Raw genomic sequence first — 25,232 nt, forward strand, 5'->3', positions numbered from 1 at the left:
TGATCAAACCTTGACAGGATAATTCCATACCACTGAACAGAAATGGGACTGCACAGTGGCACAGTTGGTAGAGCTGTTGCCTTGCAGCAAGAAGGTCCTGGGTTCGATTCCCGGCCGGGGGTCTTTCTGCATGGAGTTTGCATGTTCTCCCTGTGCATGCGTGGGTTCTCTCCGGGTTCTCCGGCTTCCTCCCACAGTCCAAAAAACATGACTGTCAGGTTAATTGGGCTCTCTAAATTCTCCCTAGGTGTGTGTGAGTGGTTGTGTGTCCTGTCTGTTTTCTGTGTTGCCCTGTGACAGACTGGCGACCTGTAAAGGGTGAACCCCGCCTCTCGCCTGGAACGTTAGCTGGGGATAGGCACCAGCAACCCTCCCGACCCCATTAGGGACAAAGGGTGTATAGAAAATGGATGGATGGATGAACGGAAATGTATTAAATACTAAGACTGATGGAGTCTTTATTTTTTCCCGTAGTTTACTAAGCCAGACAGTATTGAAGGAGGGACTAGTTCAGGGTACCGTTTGTGTCAGAAGTGCTAAGCTAACATTTTAATTGGTCTTTATCAAGATATAAACTGGTATTAAGTAAAAACCAGGAGGTCTGCCATGTTTATAATGCACTGTGGTGAGGAATACCATGTATCTCTATTCATCTTCTCATTAACTTTTGGCAGCTTTAGTGTCCCTGCGTGATGTCAAATGCTAACTTTCCAACAAACACAGGGTTTTGCATGTAGGTTAAAAATGATTTCTTCCACAACTTTTTCATGTAACATTTCTTCTTGCAACTCTTCCATAGGGAATATGTTTGTAGAGTGTATGACTGTACTGTGTTCCTAAGTCCTCATTTTGCAGTTTGTTTCATAATGTTCAGTAACAAGCCTCTGAGTACCTCTCCTGAGCAGCTGTATTTACATAGGTAAAAGAGAACATCGATATGAAGAAAAAGTGTAAAACAAGACGCAGGCAGGCTAAAGAGCTATAAGCTGAAAAAAAGGCATCTCTCGTGCTGTTACTCTAGATTTTTAAGGACATAACTTTCAGAAACCGTTCTTCTGTCTCTGGCTTTTCTTCTTCTTTAGCTGCCACTTTTCTAATTATTTTAGCACACACAGCACAATATGCTACATTATCAAACAAAAATAGTGGACAGAAAAGTTGAGAAGACCTTCAGATCTTGTTTAAGAAGCCAAGTTTAAGAAAAAAAAATAAAGACGTGAATTCATTTTTGTGCAGACTACTGTATGTACAATCTAGTTCAATCCAAGGCTGAAGGTCTGGCAGCTTCCCACCAGACATGTTGATAGTTATCTAACACCTTAAGTCGCAGCAGATTTTCAGTGTGACACTGGGCAGAGAGGGGGGTTGAGCATGGGGTCAGAGTGAACTTGTGCATTAGATAGTTAAGGATTAAGCTTTGTCTCAAGTGTTGTGCAGAAAATCTGCTGGGGGATCTTCATGAATGTGTAGTTAAAAATCTGGGTCAAGGTTTAGCGTATTTTCAGAGTGTGTATCTGTGTGTGTTTGAGCCGAGGCTTGACGACAAGTAAAGGAGATTTAGACTCCAACCATGTGTTGGTTATGTTTGGAGAGTCTCCAGATACGTTCCTCTATGACATCATAGTCCAGATGCAGAGCTGAAAACATACTGTGTCGTTCAGTGTGTTCACTTTAGATATGAATTGGTTACTTTTAAACATGAGCAGTATAACAAAACTGCAAAATATTATAAGCACTAGACGATATATATGTAGCACACACCTTTTGGAGTAGTTTTTAGTTGGTCTCAAAAGTGTAGAAATCAATTTAAATCTGTTTTTCTTTTACTTTTACACATTTAATGTGACATTCTGCACAATTCAACTGAATATAAATTGAAATAATTCAAGTACAGCCTAAAACTAATACCATGTTAAAGCACCTTTTGGCTCCACTGTCAAAGGAGGAGCTTATCCACAGGAGTTTATCAGTATCCAATTCCTCAGTCTGATCACTCTACTATAGCTGGTAATGTTCTCCAAATCTAGCAAGTGTTGAGAACATTTTTATGTCAGAAATGAATTAGCTGACCATTGTTTCTGCTAAGGGGTGAGGGTCATTTCCCAACACGACCCACCAACTGATGGAGGCCAGGCAAAGCTTTAATTAAGACTTTAATGATGAAAACTTTTAAATGAATGAAGCATTCCTTAATATAGAACAACAGAATCATAACGTAACTCAGAGAGGACGAACGTAGAATAAAAGTCTGTCAGGTTATCAGGTTTCAGCTGGGAGACCGGTTGATATGAAGTGTCTGCATGGTGCAGTACATTATGTTAATAAGTTATGTGATATTGTTCATTTTTGTGGATTGTTAAACACTTTTAGAAGAGCAAACTTCTAAAAGTATTTTTCCAAAGACTTACAACTCATAAATCCAGATACATCACATCAAAATGATGTAAAATCATTTCAGTAAAATCTTTCCAAGATGTTATCTAGTTTATTAATTTGTCATATTGTCCACATAGATGTCTGTTTAGCAGAAGTTATTCTGGGAATACTTTCCTCAGTACAGCAAAATTATTGTCAACAGATCTTTACTGCCTTGCAGTGATCAGCATGTTATCCAGTTCTACTGTACAAGCAATATACACTTTTACAAATAACTGAAAACACATGCAATGCCCTTTTTTGTCTTATCAATTGTGACATATATGTTCACAGATGAACTCCAGAAGAGTCAAACATGATATGAGGTTCACTTTCAAAACTTGGAAACTAAAGAACAACAAAACAAAATATCTGCATTCCTGGCTTACAAACCGCAGAACGTAGAGAGTCTTTCCAAGAATCAAGGAGGAGTAATGGGAATGCTGGACAAATATGTGGAGAAGAGAAGAGAGGAGAGGAGACTTGGACGGTACTATAAAGGAATGAGCTAGCCTTTCGGAGCGGTGTACTGGCGCAGGAGTGTGGAGATGGCGCTGGATTCAGTGACCTCCTCGGGAAGAGAGCCCTCCATGTCTTTGATGGATGGGTCAGCGCCGCTGTTCAGGAGAAGCTCTACAATGTCAGCAAACTCGCAGGCGGATGCTTGGAAACACAGAGGACACAATGAAGCAGAGATTAGGAGGAGGTGTTCAAAGCAAGTGTTGAGTTTATGAGGAAGGAAAAAAAATTTTTTCTGTAAATTGTGTTAATACATGACTAACTGGAATATGAAGACATGGAGAATTATCAATAAGTCATATAAAAATAGAGAACAAGCATGCTTATACAAGCTTTTTGTGTTAAGACAGAAATATTGATAAAACATGCATGTTTTAGGTGGCAATAGGCCTGTCACCATAACAAATTTTGCTAGATGACAAATTGTCCCAGAACTAATTGCAATAAATAATAAAATTGTTGTTTTGAGACCATTTTCAAGTAATATAATAGCATTAATGACATAAAAAACCACATTCTCAAGAATCAAATAAATTTAAATTCTAATGAACATTTAATCACTGGAACTGGAAGACATTTGAAATATTCAAAATAAATAAAGAAAACAACAGAAACGACAAATAAAATGAATGATGATGAAGTATGTGTAAACAAAATTATCTTTCAAAAAAAGGGATAGTTGAGAACAAAACACCAAACTTAAGACTTTTATCATTCAGTTTTTAGTAAAATGAGAAACACAATAAATCAAGCAAAGGGAAATTACAGAGTTTCTTTTAATTTATCATGCAGTTAATTGATTTATTGTTTATTGTGACTGGCCTGGACCTGACCCTCATGTTTGAACATTGCAGCTTTGTTGACTTTGTTAACTTACCATCATATTGAGGCTGACCTGCAGAAAATTTCCTAGGACAAAATACCGGTTGGAGTCAAGAAATATGTAACATACTGAACAAATCTGACAAAAAGTAAAGTCCTGTTTAACTGCACAATAAAGCCACTTAACTTAAATAACACTAAAGTAGTGTTGCACTAAAACATTTTGTTCTTAGAAGTTTGGTTGGAATAAAGATGAGCAAGAAACATAGAAGGGAAAAATAAATAAATAATATTTGGTTTCACTTTAGACAGAAAGATAAAGAGTTGTTTTATTTTTTATATAATTAACTAACACTTCAGAGTGCTATATTTTATTCAGTAAATATTTAACCATACATGTTTTGCTAAGCTATTAATAAGATAAAGTTAGAAAAACCTCTTTTAAACTGTAGTAGTGATGGGTATCTGCTTTAGGTAAACCTACCAAATATCTTTTCAACAGCTAGTATTGTTTAATATAGTATATGTAGAAGATTGAAGTTAATGAAAAGCTTATCTGCAGACCCTGCAGTGACACTGGCTTGGACCTGAGCCTCCTTCAAACACTTCATTTCTGCCCCACTGGCAATATGTGGCCCGCTAAAAGGGTCTTCTCTCTCTCTCCCTGTTTCAGTGCAGAATAAAGAGGAGAAGGGACAGCTTGCACTTTCCTAACCCAGTTAGTGAGTCCCATCATTCCTGATGCACCTCTAAACCCTGTGGCACCCCCACCCCACCACCTCATCTCCGCTCTCCCTATCCCTCTCTTGTTGTGAGTGCTCTTCTCTGTCAGTATCAATCGCAGGTTCCTTTTAAAAAGCAGACTTTGTGCTGTGCCACGTTTGCTGATGTCAGCAGCTGCAGTGATTGACAGCTAGGCCTTTTAACCTGCAGCCCAGAGGTGGCTGACGGGCCTGGATGCTGGTGGGAGTCCAAATGCGCGAGATGTGATGATACATCGGAATGCATGCGGGCAAGTAAGCAAATGTGAGTGCATGTATGAATGCAGAGGTGAATGAAGTGTTAAAAGCTCAGGGAATCAACCAAATCAGACTAACCAAGCTCGACTGCTTTTTCTTTTTTTTTTGCTTTTTACAGCTTTGCTTGCAGCTTTCCTCTTGTTGCTCTAAACAGTATTTTATTCAGCCAGCCGAGTGCGCGCGTGGCGGGTGTCTCGGCTGGGCCTTGAGCCGTAAAAAGTGGCCAGCCCTCAGGGGAGCAGTAGAGGAGGAGAACAATTTATGGTGAGCAGTAAACCCTCAATTAATCACTTGCCAGCCACTGCGGCCCTGTGCAAAGAGAGGTAGGAATGAATTTTCATTCTCTGCTATTTGTCTCTTTGAGTTCATCGCTTATGTTTATTAGTCATCTTTTTATACCACATCCTCAGGGGCTGCTCTGATGAGTGCATGTATATGTGTGTGTGTATATGTAGCCTGCTGGTAGGTGATGCAACATGCCCACTCCAGCGCCACCACGCTGGAGGACAGATGGTGTAGCAGCTCATACACACATGTACGCTCATAAAGAGGCTCAAAGGACGTGAGCACCGCCCATCAGGGACACGTGTGTTGGGGCACGAGAGGGTCAGGGGAGTCTGAGGACCACTGCTGATTTCCTCTGGGAGGTCTGGCGATTATTACACACACAGAAAAGCACTCTCACACACACAAACTCAGCTAAGGAGGCACACATACAAACCAAAGAACAGAAAGGAATCACAAAGAGTGAAAAATAGAAAAGTGTTGAAAATTAAGATGAGAAATGGAGCAGAGAGTTAGAAGAAATATGATAAATCTGAGACAAAGGTGGGCAAAGGGTGTGTGTGGGCGTGTGTGTGTGTGTGTGTGTGTCTGGGCAAAAAACAAGCTGCTGTACATAAAGGGAGGACGCATGCAGACAACATAATCATGACAATGTACGTTTTTTTTCAATTGCTGAGATGAATACAAGGGGGCTCCTTACCATAATGTAGCGCTGTCTGCCCTTCATTATCCTGAAAAAGGCAAAACAAGTGTTTACTTCAGCAGACCAACGATAGTGGAGCAATAAAATACTCCAGAGTGAGCAAATTCAGAGAATAATCAGGGTGAGATGCTGCATCTTTGCATTGCATATTGCAAAAAAGTTTTGAACAGTCAGTGTCTGCAGTAGAGGACATAGAGGAAATAGAGCTTTTGTTCACTCTATTTTCTCTGGTTATACTCTCCATTTACTGTTTACTGCTGACATTAACTTGAAATTCTCACTTTGTCTACTTTCCCATGTAGAGGGATGTCTTACTAACACACTTTTAAGTCAAGATCCAGCATGTTATAGACATGTCTCTTCATGGACACATCTTCAGCATGTTATCAAGTGTTCTCTTTATTTTGTCATTGTATTGCTTTTTTTTGTTTGTTTGTTTATTGTTTTGTGTTTTTATCACACAAAGCACTTTGAATCGTCTTGTTGCTGAAATATGCTCGACATGCCTTAACCTTGTTAAAGCAAAGGTAACAGTTAAAGATTGTGTTTACTGTTGGTTATGCTGCTTTTGTCCTGCTATAAAAAGAGCAGGTCACAGCCTCACTTACTATTCGAAGCTGCATTAGAAAGTTGCACATTGTATCTCAACATCTTGGCATTAATTTTAGGTCATTTGGACTCCAATTCTTTGTAGTCTTTGATTTACTTTCAGTTGAAATAACTCAGTGTTTTTGAATCATTTCTGTTCCTTCGTCTTCCAGTATTTTTCAGCAGATTGCTGCTCAAACTGAATCTGGCTCTGCAGGGTCTAAAATTGACAGCCTGTGTCAGAAAGTGTGCAGAAAATCCAAAAGGGTCTCTCATGTGGACGAGGATGACTCTGTGTCTTCAGAACAGTACAAATGGCATTTTGGGGCTAAAGGGTCAGTGGTGGAGATATAACTCTTGAATGAATTGTTTGACTGGGAACAAGGATGGGGAAATATGTGTGTGCGCAGGTATAATGAAGCAGAATATATGACAGGCAACATCCACAGCAGATACACTTCTTAATCATCACTCCAGACTGCCTCTGCACCTCATCATTGAGACAAATGGATCAAACTGTTGCCATTGGTCTGAGAAATGAAGAGCTTGAACTGAGCACAGTGTTTTGAAATGTCCAGAAAGACAAATTGATTTGTATTACGCCAAGGGAATGCAAAAAAACGTTGCAGAAAAAATAAACAAACAGAAATAACAACCTCCTGGTATATCAAAAACAAGCAAAGCATTGCATAAAAGTTTGAGACATCACACAATAAGAAGAAAGAAACGGTAATAAGATAAAAACCCAAGGCATGACAAAAATGATAGAGCTTTTTTTGACATTTCTAAAAAAAAAACTGTAGTAAACAAAAATGTTTTCCGTCTTGATTTAAAATTGTCAATGGTTTCCGCGTGTCTCAGTTTTTTGGACAGTTGGATCTAGAGTTGAGGAGCATACTAGTAACTAAATGTACCTTGATGCGTTTTAATTTGAGGCTTAAATTTGCAACAATTCCTAAAACTATCTTGGTTCTAGAGGCCTTTAGTGGAATAAACAGACAGGAAATAGGTAGGGAGAAGAGAGAAAGACATGCAGGTCTTAGGAACGGGAATCGAACCCGGGACGGCTGCGTTGAGGATTCTATCCTCTAAATGTGGCCCTTGCTCTACCTCTACAACACACAGTGCCGCAGAATTATTAAACATGATATTAAATATAAATTTTTAAAAATATTTTAGAAAACCACATGCGCTGTCTCAAAATGTCTTAATTTTTTTCACATGATTGTGTTCCTTCTACTTTTCTTCAATCCTAACATCTATTTTTCTCACTCTGCCTTTCAGTTTCCTCTTCACTTTCATGTCCCCTCCCTCTCTTTTCCACCTGCCTTCTTCGGCTGGGAGTCAGTGCATTGTGAAACCACTGTTGTGTTTTTCTTCGTCTCTCAGGACCAGCACTTTGGGGACCTGCTTATTGGATTAGCGCTTGGTATTCCCTCTGGGTGGATTTCAGAACACAGATGTGAATCGCCACCAGCATGGAAATCAGTGCTGTGATTCAACCAAGAGAGCAATGCTGTCGGTCTGCAGGTAAAAATCACAACTTAAGATGTTCTGCACAAATTGTCCATTTTATTTTTCTGCTGTGAGCAGCAGCAAAGTGGAGAAAAGTACCTTAAAAATACAGCTTTTGAATAAAGACAACACAGATTCTTATGGCAACGGTTATAAGAATCTGGTTATGAACATAAAACTTTGAATGTAGTGGAAAGGGTATTACGTAAAATCAACTTTTTTTTAGTTTTATATCATGTTATAATGTTATTCCCTCATCAGAAATATACCTGGAGTTCAGCTTTGACTCTTTAATGCAAGTTTAAGAAATCATTGAATCTCCCGTGGTAACCAATCAGGGGTGCGGAAATGAATACTCCCCCAAAGCAATGTCTATTTTCATACAGACCGCCTCACAGAGCACCCCTCCCCTGCAACCTCCCCCTCTCCTTCAGACTAATGGCAACAGTCAGGGAACACCTGGTGGAACTGCAAGTACTCCTAAGAATGGTTGAAAATGGCATCATGGAGGAGCATTGAGGTCATGATGGGCAGAAGAGGGAGCGTTGGAAAGTGTAGAGATAAAGAAACAAAGACCAGTTTTAAGGCGTCAAATTGCATTTTTATAATAACTGATGGTAACACAATAACATGATTGTGCTATAATATGGCACTATGTGCCTAAAAAATACATAATATCCCTTCTTTTAAGAAAATCATTCCTCGTTATTGTACACATCAAACAAAAGCAAAAACAGTGAGTTAAATCACTTAACTCCATAGCTTTATTTAAAGTGAAAGGGATTACAGCTCCCATGTTAATTTTAAAACACACTGATCTCTTAGCTTTCTCATACAACAAAAGAGTAATAATAACAGATTATGAGCATATTTGAAAAGGATTATAGTACTGTATATGTTGGCAGTGCAAATGCAGCCTAAAGCCTTCCTGCATGCCTGTGAGGGTCATTTTCCGCAAACTTTAATGCCCCTGGATTCAGGACGGAAGCTTGATGGAATCACAGGAAATTGGATTGTCTTCAATTTGCTTTGGAAGCAGACACTCCCCCTTCGACCCTCTTACCTGAAGTTAACATCCCCTAGCCCTCGCCCTCCTGTCTCCGGTGTACCCCTGTTCCCATCCCATTATGGAAGCAAGTTCCACCAAACCTCTCCTTTTACATGTCATACAAAGTTTCCTCTTGCATAACAGAAATGCTGGGCTGGATGTCAGCAGAGAGCTCAATAAAGTACCATAGTGGCAGAGGAGACCCGGCTCAGAGTGCTAATGTATCGCCCTCATAGGGAGGGAGGAGGCGGGAGCAATATGCTTAGAAGCTGCATGGATCTATCAGTCTGATTACAGTTTTGCTGAATTCAAGTCCCACTAATCTATCATTTCTACCACACAAATGATGTGAAGCAAGATGAATGTAAGGAAGAGAAAGTGAATTAAAGGGATGTAAAAAAGAAGGCTAGAAGTCTTGTGAAAAAAGGAAACACTGTAAAATGTCCAAAGTTGTTTGAAATAAATGAGCAGCAAAAAGACCAACTAATAACTTTAACCTAAAGGAGCATTTTCTGTTATTTTAAGTACAAGAACGACATAGGTCAAAGAACCAACTCCATAATTCTAACTCAGGCCAGTAAAATACTAATTTTACAAATCTACTTGGCTGTATTTTTGAAATACCAAATATACAGCTGGTGGTTCATTATGCGGGCTGCACAGTGGCGCAGTTGGTAGAGCTGTTGCCTTGCAGCAAGAAGGTCCTGGGTTCGATTCCCGGCCCGGGATGGAGTTTTCATGTTCTGCATGGAGTTTGCATGTTCTCCCCGTGCATGCGTGGGTTCTCTCCGGGTTCTCCGACTTCCTCCCACAGTCCAAAAACATGACTGTCAGGTTAATTGGTCTCTCTAAATTCTCCCTGAGTGTGTGTGTGAATGGTTGTGTGTCCTGTATGTCTCCGTGTTGCCCTGCGACAGATTGGCGACCTGTCCAGGGTGAACCCCGCCTCTCGCCCGGAACGTAGCTGGAGATAGGCACCAGGGACAAGGGTGAACAGGAAATGGAAGGATGGATGGGTTCATTATGCTTTACTCATTTTCTGATCTCGTGGCTTTACGCAAATAAAGCTCTAGCATTAACAAAGTTTGATGTCTAACAACGCTAAGCTAGACCGCCACATATATTTTTGGACATATCATAAAACTACACAGCACTAGCAGAACAACTTTAACAGTATAACACTACCGGTATATATAAATTGCACATAATTGTCACTGCTACAAAACTAAATGATATGCAGCAACTTTTGCAATAACACAAGAATATGGTTGCTCCATACCGTACTACAACATGCCAACGCTCTGTCTGTACTGATGAAGAACAACTTCTCTTGGTATGCCGAATGCTTGGACTGGTCACAGTAGGACAATTTTCTGATTAATCCAGCTAATAAAGATTGGACAACTTGAGACAACTGTAGACCTAGAATAGAGGATAAGATTTTTGACCCAGGATGATTATTTATTCGTTATGAAGACTTTACACTCCTTATCAGAATACACAAGTAAAATAGAAATGTGACAAAATTTTATTTTTACAGGCATCAACATATGTACCAAAACAAGCAGAAATGAGATGATAAGTGTAAAGTTTGGATGCTCAATCATTCTAAAATGTATTTAAAAAAACAGAAAAATATTGCTATTCTTAATTTGCAACAACTATTTATTTTAGTAGAGTAAAAATGTTGATGCTTACAACATACTGTCAGAAAATTGAAATACTGCCCAAATTATTCAACTTGCTGAAATTCACTGTAACTGAATTATCTGAACTAATTTAGAGCATAAATATTACAATTCACTAAACCTGTAGCCTCTCAAGAAGAAGACATCATGATGTCCAGAGATAAAGTACATAGATTCTGTTGACGGCGCGTTTTGCAAAACCAACCAAAAATAATTTAGTTTGTTTTTCTAGGAACTAACTACCAAGGTGGAATGGGCTTACATACTTGTCTTACTGTAGTGATTTTTCCTGTAGCTCTCTTTTCTTAACTCATTTTTCTGTGTCGCAGTAAACTTTCTTTGGGCTTTTCTTCCTCTCTTCCCTTCCCGCCTCCTCCTTTTCTCCTCCTGCTGTCCCTGACAGCAACATTAAACAAGTAGGGAAAAATGAACAAGCAATTATGATTTATGATCAATGCATGCAGCAGCTGCTGACTTTTATAATGACAGTGGTTGGGGGGAGGGAGGATGAATGTGTGTGTGTGGGTTGGATGAGGGGGAATCAATAGGGGACTGGGATCATTGGTATGCAGATTCCAAGAGATAGGGTTATGACGAGTAGGTGCCATTAATCAGAAAGCCGAATGCAGATCAGGATGGAAGAGAGGATACTCCTGTACGGCATCATAAGTAAATCTGGACCAGCTACTACAGAGCCAAAATCAAAATTCAGACTATGTGTGCATTAAAATACACTGTTTGTGCGTGGCATCGAGTTTTTAAAGATACTGTTTTTAAAACATTCATGCATCTTACATCAAATGTAGCTATCTATATATATATATATATATATATATATATATATATATATATATATATATATATATATATATATATATATATATATATATATATATATATATATATATAGTTTATTAGGCAGTAGAACAATTTTTAGATAATGGCATTGAAAGATGTTACAAGCCAAACCATCAATAAGTCATATCAAAACTTATAACTCACCTGCTAAAGGTGTTCAGTATGTTCTATATAAAATCCTTGCAGGCAGGAGCAAATCATAGTCATATTAAAGATTGTAGTTGACAGAAAATATCTTCCAGTGTAAAGAATAAAGACTGGCATGTTTCAGGTGCTCCAGACATTATAGCAGCTTTCTTAACCTAAAGAAATTCCATGTGAAGTTACATATTATTATTATCTTGCTGGATATCAGGTTCGGAAAAAAATTCTGACATCTATATGGCTAAGCTTTTATTAACTATAATAAGGTGTTGGCCTATAAATACAGAAGCCATCATATCAAAAACAAAAAGTCTTTATCAATGCGCTTCTGAAAGTAGGTTAGACATAGTCTTGCACATGAATTTGCCCTTTGTATTTGTGTGCAGTTATCCTGCTGGTGAGTGTTTGAAAAGGCCCCCTCTTAAAAGGATCTGGGGCCAGCTGTAATCAGATTTAGGCATCTGTCTGTGTGCAGGAAGAGGTGAGTTTAACCATTCATTATGTGAGCGCTGCCACCCACGGCCAGATTAGCCTGACACCAAACTCCCTGCCCTTCACATGTCTAGGAAGTGTCCTTCACTTGCCTGGAACTTCACCCTGCCCCCTCTGATTCAAACCACTGAAAAAAGAAAAAAAGAAAAATACGCAACAAACCAATAATCTGTTGGATGTTTTGGATACTTTTCGTTTGTCTTTTCTTGATGGAAATGCGTCCCTGTAAAAACCCTGCCAGTCTAGGACAATAGCAATGCTTTATCTAGGTCAGGTTTATTGAAATATCTTGAACACGTCATTAAATTTTGACTTTCTTGTCCCACCAAACAAAAGAAACTGGGTTTTCATCAAATTTGCTTCTCGTTCTTTTTTCTTCATGCACATCTTCTCCCCCACATTATTCTCTTCCCAATCCATGTCACTGAGCTTGCTTATCCTCATGGGACACCTTAGCCTCCATTAAAGCCATCAAAAGAGGAGGATAGGGCTGAGGCTCAGAATTAACCTCACCAGAGGCCCCGTCTGTCCTCCTGCGGCTCATCGATGATGTTTAAAAAGAAATATATGAAATAAATAAATACATAAAAGAGTGTAATATGAAAATCAATGCCAGCAGTGGGGGCTGTGGCTGAGGCATTTGGAGAGAGGGACTCATAAAGCTGAGTACTGCAGGAGACTGATGGAAGGCAAAACACTTACTTTGTTTATTCTCTCTCCTCAGCCCTGTCCCCTCCCCTGGCTGTCTGAATCCAGCTCACACTCCCTCACTCTGCCCCCTCTCTCTGTCTGAAACAGTCGAGGACAGCTTTAATGCGCCTGACAATTTATGTGGATGGTTAAGAACGATGGAAATCAAATAGTTGAGTGTAGGCAAGGCCCAGTGAGTGGCCAATAAGAAAGAAACAACAGCTGATGATGGCAAAGAGGACTGTTACCTGCTTGAATGGCTCTTTAGGCTGCACTATTACTGTCAAGTTGCTGGCTCTTTTCTGAGTGCTCATATTATAGATTCATAACTGTTTCTGTGTCTGATAGGCGCTTTTAACACAGCTTGGCAACAGCTTTCTCATTTCATCGAGTTGGACTAATGTGCACCAAGTACTAAATATGAATCCTATAAGAGCAGCTTACAGTGTCACTTATAAAATGTCAAAGGCGGTGTGAGGTGGATATTGTGCCTTTTGTGTGGTTGTATGAACTTTTACAGAGGTATGTGTTCATTCCTACTTCCTCCAAAAGAACCATCTTAAGCTCAAGCAATGTTGCATGGAAACCAGAATAGCTGCTAAGCAGCAAAACTGCTCTTCTTGCATCAGCTAATCTTAGTGTTCAAATGAATGCCTTGGCAGGAACGCAGGCAGCCTTTTAAAATAAAAATTTTAGATTGATTTAGATTGAGCGTAATATTTTGCACTTTGAATCTGCAAGTCTCCTTAGCTATAAATCCATCTTTCATGGCGTTTCACAAACCTAAATATAAGGCTAAAAATAATAACTATGTGTAATATTTAATAATGTTCACTTGGATGTAAGTGCAGGAGAAAAAGTTTGAACAGCAAAAATAGCTAAATCATGCCATTACAAATCTTGCAATTTAAATATTATGAGTGTCAAACAAAAATAAATTGTACACAATAAACAATACAATAGTGTCCATCTCAGAAACATTGATACATTCCTTTGGTTTGGCAACTTAAAAGTCTAGGCATTATTTTTTTTAAATGTGACAAAGACACCATGAAAACCAAAGCAGAGCCTACAACGCATTGTTTCATGTCAGTATTATGCCATTCTTCTCCAGATATTTCAATTCTTTTAAGCCCAGCTTTACAGTTAAACCTCCAGATGATGGACAGACTGATGGATGGATACATACATGGATGGATGAATGGATGGATGGAAAGAATTGACAAGAGGATGGATAGATAGGATTATCTATCCTGGGTGGAAGGATAGATAATTAGAAGGATGGATAAATGGAAAAATTGTTGTATGGATAAATCGATGGATGTGATGACTCAGGATTGAACTCATGATTGACACACAAACGACAGACGGATGGAAACAGGAGTGGTGAACTGATCAACGGACGGATCATTATGTTTCAAATAAGATGAGGAGGATAGGGCTGAGGCTCTATCCTCAGCCCTATCCTCTTTTATTACTTCATCCTGGAATTGGACACACTTAAAATATATATATATATGTATATATGAAATAATATTTCTCTCTTATGACTTCATCCACCTGGTGTATTTTGCAAAGGCTCTTCTGTGTAATTCTCTAATTTCTAATTTCCATTTTTCTCTATCTGGGACATTTTAAACATTTCAGGAGAGGAGACGCTTGGCATCACTTGCTGCCTACCAGCCAGTGAGCGCACAAAACATCTATAAAAATCCCTTCATTAACCATGTCACCCCTTTCTCTGTGTAGGCTTCTGGTACACAAACAATCGGGGTCTGTTGTAGACCTGAGACGTTGACACAAATCCAGAAATTCTTGAGGTGAGCAGAGAGAGATGTGGATTTTTTTCCCCCAGTTTAGAACATAAAGTTTGATAAATTATGTTTTATTTCTCTGATTTACTGTTTTGTACAATTACAACTGGCTGCAGAATGCCTCTTTCAGGCTCTTTCAGCAAAGATAGGGTAGAAGTGCAATGCTTATAAACAACATCTGCTTAGTCTGCATCTAAATGTGCTGTTGTGGATTTTCTTTGCCTTTCTATGGATCCATCACATTATTGTGTGTATATATATTGGCATGTAAAAATGCTATATAATGTATCATTTCTTTAAGGCAATATAGAGAAAATGCATAAAGAAAACAGAAACCTAAACAGCAACTTAACTTTTCCAGTTACCTAACTTAAAATGGCAAATGTGAGAATAGAGATCATGAAATATTTACCAATATTGTCTTGGTATTTTTCCATCACTTTTATTTTACACCTCATTTTCATGTAAATTTTCAGAAGCTTTCAGCTGCTTAAGTTCCCACCTTCCTGCCTTTCCTCTCTTGATGACCCTTTACATTCAAGACGATGGGATGCACAATTACTCACACACAAACACACATGCACACACACAATTATGACGAATCTTGCTGGATATTTGTTATGACTGGGCTGACTGAGCCATTAGTTACAGGAGGCAGTGCTGGGAAAGGGGAGGGATACAAATGTGTAATAATGTCTCTGCCGTAGAATTTCAATCAGCCAACAAGGTGTGTGTTGGCCGATTTTATCACACAAACAGTTGATAGCAGAGAAGAAGACACAGATGAGAGGATTAGGTCATCCCTGTTTGCCAAGAAACAGCCTGAGCTTTACCTGAACAGCTCATCTGCACACAAGATCTATAAAAAAGTTAGAGGGAAAAAAACTTCTTAGTTTTTTCTTAAACATCAAAATGGAATTTACTTAATACTGATCAACTTACAACGTACCCGTTTTAGATCTATATCACTTAATTTAACTGGAGAAATATGACTTAACACCTCAAATGGTATCCTCACAAATTAGATACCATTTCAGGTATATTGGATCCAACATCCACATCTAATAATGAGAATGTCGGCGGCGTCTTGGTTGGTTATTGTGCCATTGGGCTGAAGGAGAATGTGCTCAAGTTGCTCAGCTTTTGTCACAACATCTTGCAAAACTGCACAATGGTTTATTCTGAATCCAACAATATCAGTTCTATCAGTGCTTTAACATCTTTAACTTGGATTATTGGGAACCACTATGAAGAGTTAAATCTGTAATGGTTTACACATTAGCTTCTGATTTGTTTTCAATGAATGTATGGTTATCTTCGGGCAACAAAACTAAGGGCTGAGAATCTCTGGGCAGCTATTGGTGAACAAAGTTTAAATCTTCTAAAATTTCTAAAGGTTTTTCCATTTCTACAATATGTCAGAATGGAAGGTCCCACAGAAATACCCAATTTTGATGAAATTGTTTAAGCCCAACTGGAAGATTATATTAGGAGGATTCCAGTTCATCAGTAAACAGTTATTTTGACTTGTCAACTTCGTCTTGTGTAACTTCTCATTTCTCAAGGATCCAGTCTCTTGCTGCAGAGATTTTGATAAACTGAATCCTACTGTGTTGTAATTTGGATTGAACTGGACTCAAGGTAAATTAATCAGAACTTAACTATAGGGCTGGACTGAATTCTGACCAATTTGAATTCTATTTAAATGGATAACAATTTGATCAGTTGGCTTTGCAAAATGCCCTTAATGGAGATTTGTTATGAATTAGCCTTAGAGAAATAGACTGAATTGTACTGAATTAGAAGATTCAGGACAGTATTCTCCACTATTGAAAATGTCAAATGAGGAAACGTTAAAAGGAGGGCAGTCTTCCAACACTAGAGCAAAGTTTTGGACCAGGGCTTTATGCAGTGTGCTGTGATCCAACACCTTACAGCCACATTGCTTCTTTTTTATTCGTTTGCCAAAAAATATTGATATACAGAGATTTGAAAATGCAATGATAAAAGTCTTGAAAGACCTATTTGACACACACACACACACAAACAATAAAACTGTCCACATTTCTGTAAAGGGTTCAAGTGCAAACTGTGTGCATGAGATTTGTTGTGTATTCACCAGCCACTAACTGAAGGCCACTGATATTTATTACTATTGATCTAGCTGGTCCTGGCTGGAGACTTTTGTTCGTTCGGCTTGAGGCTCTGACCTCAATTAAGTTATGAATTTCTATCTGATAGACTGAGAGTGCTTGGGGCCTGCAGTGGCCGAGCCACCACGCTGGATTAATTAGAATTAGCGGTGCTGCGAGTCGCTCTCCCCGCCTCATGGATCATGTTGTTTTAATACAAAGCAGGAGCAAAGGCAGGGAGGGTTGGACTGAAGGGAACCGGGGCGCGGGGGCAGGGCAGAGTTATGAGGAGAGGAGAAACAGAGTCATGCAAAATGCAAAAAAAAAAAAAAAGCCGGAACAAGTTGAGTAGAAGCATGTGACACACAGACATGTGCTTAACACCAGCGCTGCCTTTTCTTCCCATCAGCCCCCTCCAATCCTTAATATTTCCTTCCTTCCTGGCATTGTGTTCCTGTTGGGTTAACCTGTCTCTCACCTGTCTATCCTCTTTGTCAGCCTAATCCCCACTCTCTGTCACACAGCCTCTCTGTAATCACAGACTAACTCACGCATTGTGAATGTCTTCATTTGACCATTTTTGGCCATTGTTATCACCTGCAGCATCACCGACCCAAAGCACCCAAAGAAGGGCCTTTTTAACCCCATTTCATTTTAATTGGCATGCGATATCTTCAAATGCATATCTCCATAGTAACCCTAAGGCTTGATGGTAAGGTTAGAAGAGAGGTTGGGATTTCCAACTGGAAAACAAAAGCAGTGCATGTGTGAGAGACAGAGAGTGAACGTGTGCGTGAGAGTGAGCATAAATTTGGGATTACTGCACCTGGACAGGAATGACCACCAGCAGAGCGAACTCACACACACTTGTGTTGTGGAGACTCTCCACTGACAGAAAGCATTCCCAAGCTTCTTACCTTCACCTTTGACCATTATATTTATATAACTAAATATCTCAGTCCAAATGTAATTATAACACATATATCAGTAATCTTACCCTAAAAACAAACATGTCCCATTAAATATCCTTTAGACCTAAACCATACCTTACCCAAGGAGTCCTATTATTTTGTTAAACCCAGCAAGATGTTGCACATCTTCTACAAATTTGTTGTAGAGAGTATAATGTCTTCTGCCATCAGGCGTTTCCTCGGAGCTGCTGTAGTACTGACTGCTACAGGAGATCCTTCTGGCCCTCAGCCATTAGCATCTACAGCAATTCTCAGAAGAGACCTTTATAATGTAAGTTACAGCAACATTTAATCTACATTTGGGGTTAATAATGTATTTTCGAACTGAATTTGAAGTTTGTTCTCAAGGAAAATTGTTTACTGTTCTACTTTCAGGTTTTATTGATGCACAGAACAGCTTTTTACCCAAATTACTCTATTTTTTGCAATCATCTGAGTAGTTTTGTTTGCTTGATTTTTTTAATCCTTCAGAGACACAGCAGCATCTTTTCCTCTACATCAAGATGTATATTTATACATGGTTGTTCAGTTTAATAAAAAGCTACCCATCAAGCAGAGTTAGTAAAATTTTTGTCTGTGTAGTTTCTCTAGTTGAAGACACACATGTCTTCTTGGTAAATAAAGATTACATTAAAAAGTAAATAATAAATATAGCTGGCTGTAAATATGCCTCTATCATGGGCAAGCCTTACAGCTCTTTTGGAGGATAACAATATAATCTTGACATTCTTGAATATTCAATTTGACCATTACAATTAGATTTTTATGTTTACTGCCTGGAGCAGTAAACATACACACACACACACACACACATATATATATATATATATATATATATATATATATATATATATATACATATATATATATATATGTATATATATATATATATATATATACATATATATATATATATATATATATATATATATATATACATATCCAGATAGATAGATAGATAACATTATCTCACAAGAAAGAGAAAATATGATTATTATGTTTTTAGATCTGCTCTAGTTTAGATATTTCTCATTTAGATCAACCTGTAGTTAGTAACCTATTTATATAACTGACCATAACTGAAACCACCACACCACCTGTTTGAGAATGTCCTCTCATTTACCTAAGCTTAAACCAATGGCATTACTGCCAAAATCAAAGAGCCTCTACAATAACTTCAAGAGAGCTACAAGTAAACAGCTTTGTTGAGACAATTAAGAACACAACACTTGTTTTTAGCAGTTTGTGCTAAAATGAATGAAGCACAAAAACACAAAGGTTGCACTACATTTACTGGCACCCCTGAGAAATATGCGTAAAAATGTCTATAAAAAGAACAAACTAATCAAAACTTGCCATCATCACCATTCAGATTAACAAATATAAAGTAAAAAAAAACTGGACCTGTGAACAGAGGTGGACCAGGTCTCACCACCATGCAGTCAAATCTACAATGCAACCACTGTTACTTAAAGGTTTCTACACACATTACTCAGGAGAGTTTTAAGGATTTTTTGTTTATCTAAGCGTATTTCAATAATACCTGCAAAAACTGCAGCTGGATGGTTTGAAAATAACCATACGAACACCAAACTTAAAAAATCTTAATTATTTATAATCTTTTTGCTGTGTGGATCAAGCTTCCCCTGTTGCTTTAAATTGAAGGCATGCTGGATATTTACACTCTACTCTTCATTATTATGTACTCTGGCCTGAACAACAGGTCAATCATTTAAACTTCAGTTTACAGCGTTTTGTGAATTAAGGTTTTACTGCCTCTGTACCCCACAGTTGGTGAAGCCTGCCCCACTTTTAGCAGCAGGAACATGGCGAGGTTTAATGCACCGTACAAACACCAGAGCCAGCTCTACAGCTGGCAGGTGGCAGATCTGTGATCTGCGTATTCAAACTCACGCAGCTACCTATTGTGGTCCCTTGATCCTGGATTAACTATCAAACGAGCTCTTAATGCAGGTTACCAGGGTTTGGGAACAATTCGCTAAAACAATTAGTTGATTACTTTCCAACGATTTTCCTTCTCTGCCAAGCAAATAATAATACTTTTTGTTTTAACTCTTAAGCCCCCCTCCCTGTTTTAATCAACAAATTAAGCATAAATCATGTTTGATCTTTATTTACTGGTTGCTCAGCAGTTGGTAGAGGTCAAGGGAGATTACTGGATGCTTTAATAGCCCGAAAACAAGCCCATCATTCCTCTGTTTCTCTCATGGACATGTACAACCATAAAGTGTCTTTGTTTCATGTCAGAGGCTTTGGGGGAGAAAAGGACACATTTGTAAAAGCCTTTATTACATTTTTTTTGTCTTCCCCATGTCCTTTGGTTTATTTTGGCTCCTTTCAAAGTAGAAGATGCTCAAACATGTTCTAATTAGAAGTGTATTGTTTAGTAAGCTATACGTAGTGAGATAATTGGCATCTTGACAGAGTGATATGATTTAGCTGATTGTAGTTTGCTCTCTGCCACCACATAAATCTGTCCCCAGTAACTCAAGTGGAAATAATTTTTTTTTTAATATTCAGTCTCCTCCGCTGAACAGTTCCTCAGACACCTGAGAGAGCGACAGGTGGAAAGTTCCCAATGACCTGAATTTATGAACAGATCAGTGCTTTGATTTCCTATGAAATCTCACTTCTTTAAGAAAAAACTCCTGAAGTTTTCCATGAATGGACAGTTAGAAAAAACTCTCCATAGGATCATTAAAATTAAAATGTGGTGTCAAGCACTTCACTGCTCTCCAGCTAGAGCAAATTTCCTGACTAAGTAGGCAAGGAAAGATAATTTTATTCTTTAGCACATTTCAGCCACAAAGCAATTTAAAGTACTTTACATAATTAAAAAGTTGATAAAACAGCAAACAAGCGAAACATGACATTTGCAGTGGCAAAACAGAGGAGAGCAATGACAGGTTGAAAAACAAACTACAATTTATGATGGTCCAGTTGTTAATCAAAGGAAGCTTTAAACAAATGGACTTTTAAACAATAAACAAACTCAGTTTTCCAAAGTTTATTCCAGATTAGAGGAGAAGAAAACCTGAATGCTGTTTCATCAAGTTTGGATCTGACTGTGGGGCTGCAGAGTTGACTTGAACCAGAAGACCTGAGTGGTCTGGAAGGTTGACGCGCTCAACATGCCCTGTGACATATTGCAGAGGTCCTAATTTTCTTTCTAAGTCTTACTCTTTAAAGAGAAACAAAAAGCAAAAATAGGTAATATTCTGTGCAACTAGCACTTGAAGCCTACAGCTAAATTACCGGGAACTCCTCCTATAAAAAGTAACTACAGATAAAGTGCATATATTTTTATCACAGTAATAATCAATGCCATACCATAATAGGAAAGGCAGGTATGTTGCTTAAATAAAAACAATTCTAAAATGTACAACATTTTCTGCTTTAACTTTTTCATGAAAGTATTGTGATACTGTCGTATTTTCACTCAAAGTTGACACAATGCGAGGCGCTAATATCAGCCAATGTTCACATTAATCAGAAATAAATTACTGTGAATGTGTTACGTTTTGAAAAGAGAAAAAAAAAGCCTCTGTTTTCACACAGGTCCAGCTGTGCTTGAACCATCTTGGTGCGGTTGTAAATCATGAGTGAATTGCTTTGTACTTATTCCACTCTTATGTCCACCCCCTCGCTGGGAGCATTCACAAACAAAAGGGGCCACACATGACCACAAAAGAGAAAGTCATTTGTGAAATGTCCTGATTATGTGGGTTGTGCAACGTAAAAACAATTTGCCTGATTACTTCCAATTGATTTGTCCTCACAGTTAAAACCTCAGCGAGCAGCCCGGTGAGCCGCCCCGTGCCACGGCGGTGGGCAGGGGGAAGAGGAATAATTTCTCGGATGTGCAGCTGAGCCAGCTTACTGCCTAAGCTAAAGCCCGCTGGATGCTGCTAAACCTCTGAGAGTCTAAACACCAGGCTAGCTACCAGCTAACAGTGTCTGCTAAAGCCCTGAGGGATTTATGTGTGGAACAAAGTGAATTAAAGGTGACCTTCTGAAAGGGATGGAGAGACAAAAGGGATGGCTGATGGGGACACTGGAGATTTCACAGGTTGCTCGTACTTTACCTGAGCAGATGCAAAAAAAAAAAAAAAGAAAAAAGAGCTCTCCTCCATAAAAGAAAAGTCTCTCACAACTTTCCCCATCTTCCCTGGCATTTGGAAAAATTTCCTCCATATACATAAGAAATAGCTTTATTAGATTAAACGGAAGTAACTAAACACTCCAAAAAGCTTTATATTTAACAAGATCCTTAGAAAAAGAACAGAAAAACAATTCCACATTGAGTTATTTAGTTTGGATCTTTCTTTGTCACTGGAATTTAGAAAGTTGTTATCCATTTTCCAGGTAAAAAAAAAAAGCTGAATTTTTGCAAATTGGGGTAAAAACAGAGGTTATTTGCAGCTGGCTGCAGACAGAATTAGGGTTTTGCTTTCTTTAGAAAAAGCAGAGATCCTAATGTACATTCGAACGTAGAGCGGTCTATGTCAAGCCAGAGTGAAGTAAACTTATTACGCATTCAATCAGCAATAATGCATAAGTGGCCACTGAGTTGGTATTTTCAGATATCTGGGAGGTAAAAATCCTCTTTACAGAAAAACAACACAAAGAAGGAATCTACCCTGTTGTCATTTAATTAACTTTCTAGTAGTTATACATTAGGGCATAGGAAAAATACTACACTGCTGGTTTTTCAGGGCATATTGGATACAATAAGACAATTTATTTTTGATAATGTTACTTACTACTATTAGCATATTTTACAGTCCTTTTAAACGTCTCAATGCAGTGAAAACTACTCACTTGAAGGGGTTGTGGGAAAGGGAAATTAATTAAAATTAAATTTACATTGTCTTTTGTATTATGAAACAAATACAGCACTGAGTCTAAGAGCTATATTCATAACAGCTGACTAAAACTCTTGAGTATGCTTATGGGCTAAATGTTTTTTTGTTTTTTTTTGTTTATGTACTATGTAGGTGTTGAAAAACTCTATAACTATAGAGAAAGGTTTTCTGCTTACCTGACTATTGATGTCAGCTTTGTGCTGCAGTAAGACAGACACCAGCTCCTTGTGCCCTCTGTCACAGGCCCAGTGCAGGAGAGCCCGACCCTGCCAAAAACAAGCACACAAATCACAAAAACTAGAAGAGCTGCATAATTCTGAAGCGGAATAAAGATGACTAATATTCAAGTGTTTTTACAAATAATAATTTGACAAGTATAGCCTGTACTTAGATCCACAGCTCATGAATCAATACTTGTGGAATCACTGTTATTGTATTTACATCTGTGAGTCCGGTGGGCCAATCCTCCACCACTTATGGACATCTAGAGACTGAAATGTTTTGTCCAATCTTCTTTGCAAATTACCTCAATTTGAAGGGAAGGTTTCTGAACACCAATGTCAAGATTTAGGCTTGGACTTTGGCTGGGGTGTATGTGCAGGTTATTAGTCTTAATCTTCATTTTAGTTGAATGGAGGCCGAAATATTTCATCTCATCTCTGAGATGAGATAACTTACAGACAGCCTTCTTTCTTAAAGGTTCTTTCCAACCATAGTTTGTTTCTGTGCCACTCTTAGTTAAAGGCAAGATTTGTGGAGTGCACAATTAATAGCTGTTCTATTAGCATATTCGTCCACGTGAGCTGCAGGGCTATGCTGTTCTTTCAAAGCTACGGGGGGCCTCGTGGCTCCTTCTCTTTGCCCACAACCATGTCCCTGGCCTGTTGGAGGTGTTTTTTGTTCAGGATTAAGCTGTTTGTTCACTAATGTTCTCTAACAAGCCTCTGAGCCCTTCACTGAACAGCTGTCTAGCAGAGCTTTGACTGAGATTCATTTACAAACATGTGGACTCCATTTACTAATTACAAAAGTTTGAAGGCAGTTAGTTGAACATAATTTTTAGTAGAAATAAATGATTAAAAGAGCTGAATACATGTGCGTGCATGCTACACTTTAGAGACTTTTGTTAAAATGTTTTCTAAAAACCAATGCTTTTCTCCTTCAGATTCATGCACTACTTTGTATGGACTCATCACATAGACTTTAAATAAAAGACACAAATGTTTGTGGTAAAATGTGAAGAAGTATGAGGGTCATGAACGCTTTTTTGAGGAGCTGTATCTTGGTTTATGTGGAGAAGAATTGGTTAAAAGCTACAAGACAAACTGCAGAATCAAGCACACATTCACTAAAGAGCACTTCTTACACATACACTATCCCAAAGCCTTTTCCTTGGGTCTAAGATTCTTGTTCTAATAAAACTTCAAGAGCTCATTTTTCAATGAGATCAATTAGGTAAAGCAAACTCTGCAAGTCCAATTCTGTTGCTTAAATCATATTGATCACCAAGGCTGCATGTTAAAATGGCTACTTATAAGTCAGGTCAGAATACCGATGTTGCGTTCTCTCACTCTCTCTGTAAGGTGCTCTGCTGCAGGGTGCTGCATGCATTTTCACTGCACATCAGAGCTTCATGGTTCAAACAGGAGAAGACAAACTCAGAAATATGATGGCTCTCAGGTCCAGCAGTGATAAAACCCTAATTAAATCATGTAGAAGACTGAACTGGTACAATAGATCGCACTAAATCATGGCTAAATTAGTGCTCTTCAGACCACAGAGAGGGTATTTTTTTAGCACTGTCTGATTAAGTAAGGAAAACTTATTTATCTTAATGTAAAGAGTTGGACATGTTCCAAAAAAAAAAAAAAAGAAACACATCTTAACCAGAAAATTAGCAGATAATAAAGCTGGCAAAGGTTTTAACATCAGAAAAGACAATAATTACACATTCATAAACACTTGTTGTGCAAGCCAGATGTGAAAACTTATTTTGAATCTTCCTGTCATTGAAACATTGACATCTAGTTTCAAAGGTATGTACATTACAACCTTTCTTTGACAACTCTGGCATTTTACTTGCATGAATTTGCCAAGGGGTGGTTTAAGATTGCAATTGTTTGATGACAATAAGTAAAAACAACATGTTTTTATGGTTATCATCTTAATAAAAATGTTTTTATATAATCTAATTACTTTAAAACAGCTTGTCAACTAAATCAGCGGCACCTTAAAAAGCCTGATTAGTGGTGCTCCTTTTAACTACCAAACGATCGATTACGTCTTTCTAAGCCCAGCAGCTTCTTTTTTTAAAACTTAACTGACTGCCAGTGCATAGCAACAAGTGGGGGAGGGGCAGCATTGCATAACTCTATTTCTATTCTATATTAAGTCATCATAATACTTTGAGAAAGTAAAGTCTTTTTTTAATGTCCTGTTAGGTGTTTTGCTGTTTTCTTACAGGATTATTTTTAACTGTTTTAATCATCATTCCACTGCTTTTGCTTCACTGACAGATACAGGACACACAGCAGCAAATTGATAACTACAAACCCTTTTTAGATTAAAGACAAAGTTAAGTCATTTGTTTACATGTGCTGAAAATATACCACAAACTTTAACATTAACATTCAAGAACTGAGC

At 38.2% G+C, this 25,232-nt stretch overlaps 1 protein-coding gene across 3 annotated transcripts in view; it reads right to left on the bottom strand.

The window, feature by feature from the left end:
• Nucleotides 1-2,469: 2,469 nt before the first annotated feature.
• The window catches only part of acbd6 (acyl-CoA binding domain containing 6), a 32,315-nt gene continuing 9,552 nt past the window's right edge, over nucleotides 2,470-25,232 (bottom strand). Inside the window, exons 6-9 of one of the 3 annotated variants that reach the window (XM_044129364.1) lie at nucleotides 22,766-22,855; nucleotides 5,761-5,791; nucleotides 3,812-3,843; nucleotides 2,910-3,078 (exon numbers count right to left, since the gene is read on the bottom strand). In XM_044129364.1, the coding sequence (XP_043985299.1) occupies nucleotides 3,049-3,078; nucleotides 3,812-3,843; nucleotides 5,761-5,791; nucleotides 22,766-22,855 (183 nt within the window). In that variant the 3' untranslated portion in view covers nucleotides 2,910-3,048. Of the gene's footprint in view, nucleotides 3,079-3,811; nucleotides 3,844-5,760; nucleotides 5,792-10,717; nucleotides 10,999-22,765; nucleotides 22,856-25,232 lie in introns of those variants that run through there. The other 2 variants (XM_044129362.1, XM_044129363.1) reach the window with 2 other exon arrangements.

The sequence above is a fragment of the Gambusia affinis genome, linkage group LG10 (assembly GCF_019740435.1).
Source record: "Gambusia affinis linkage group LG10, SWU_Gaff_1.0, whole genome shotgun sequence".
Lineage (NCBI taxonomy): Eukaryota > Metazoa > Chordata > Actinopteri > Cyprinodontiformes > Poeciliidae > Gambusia > Gambusia affinis.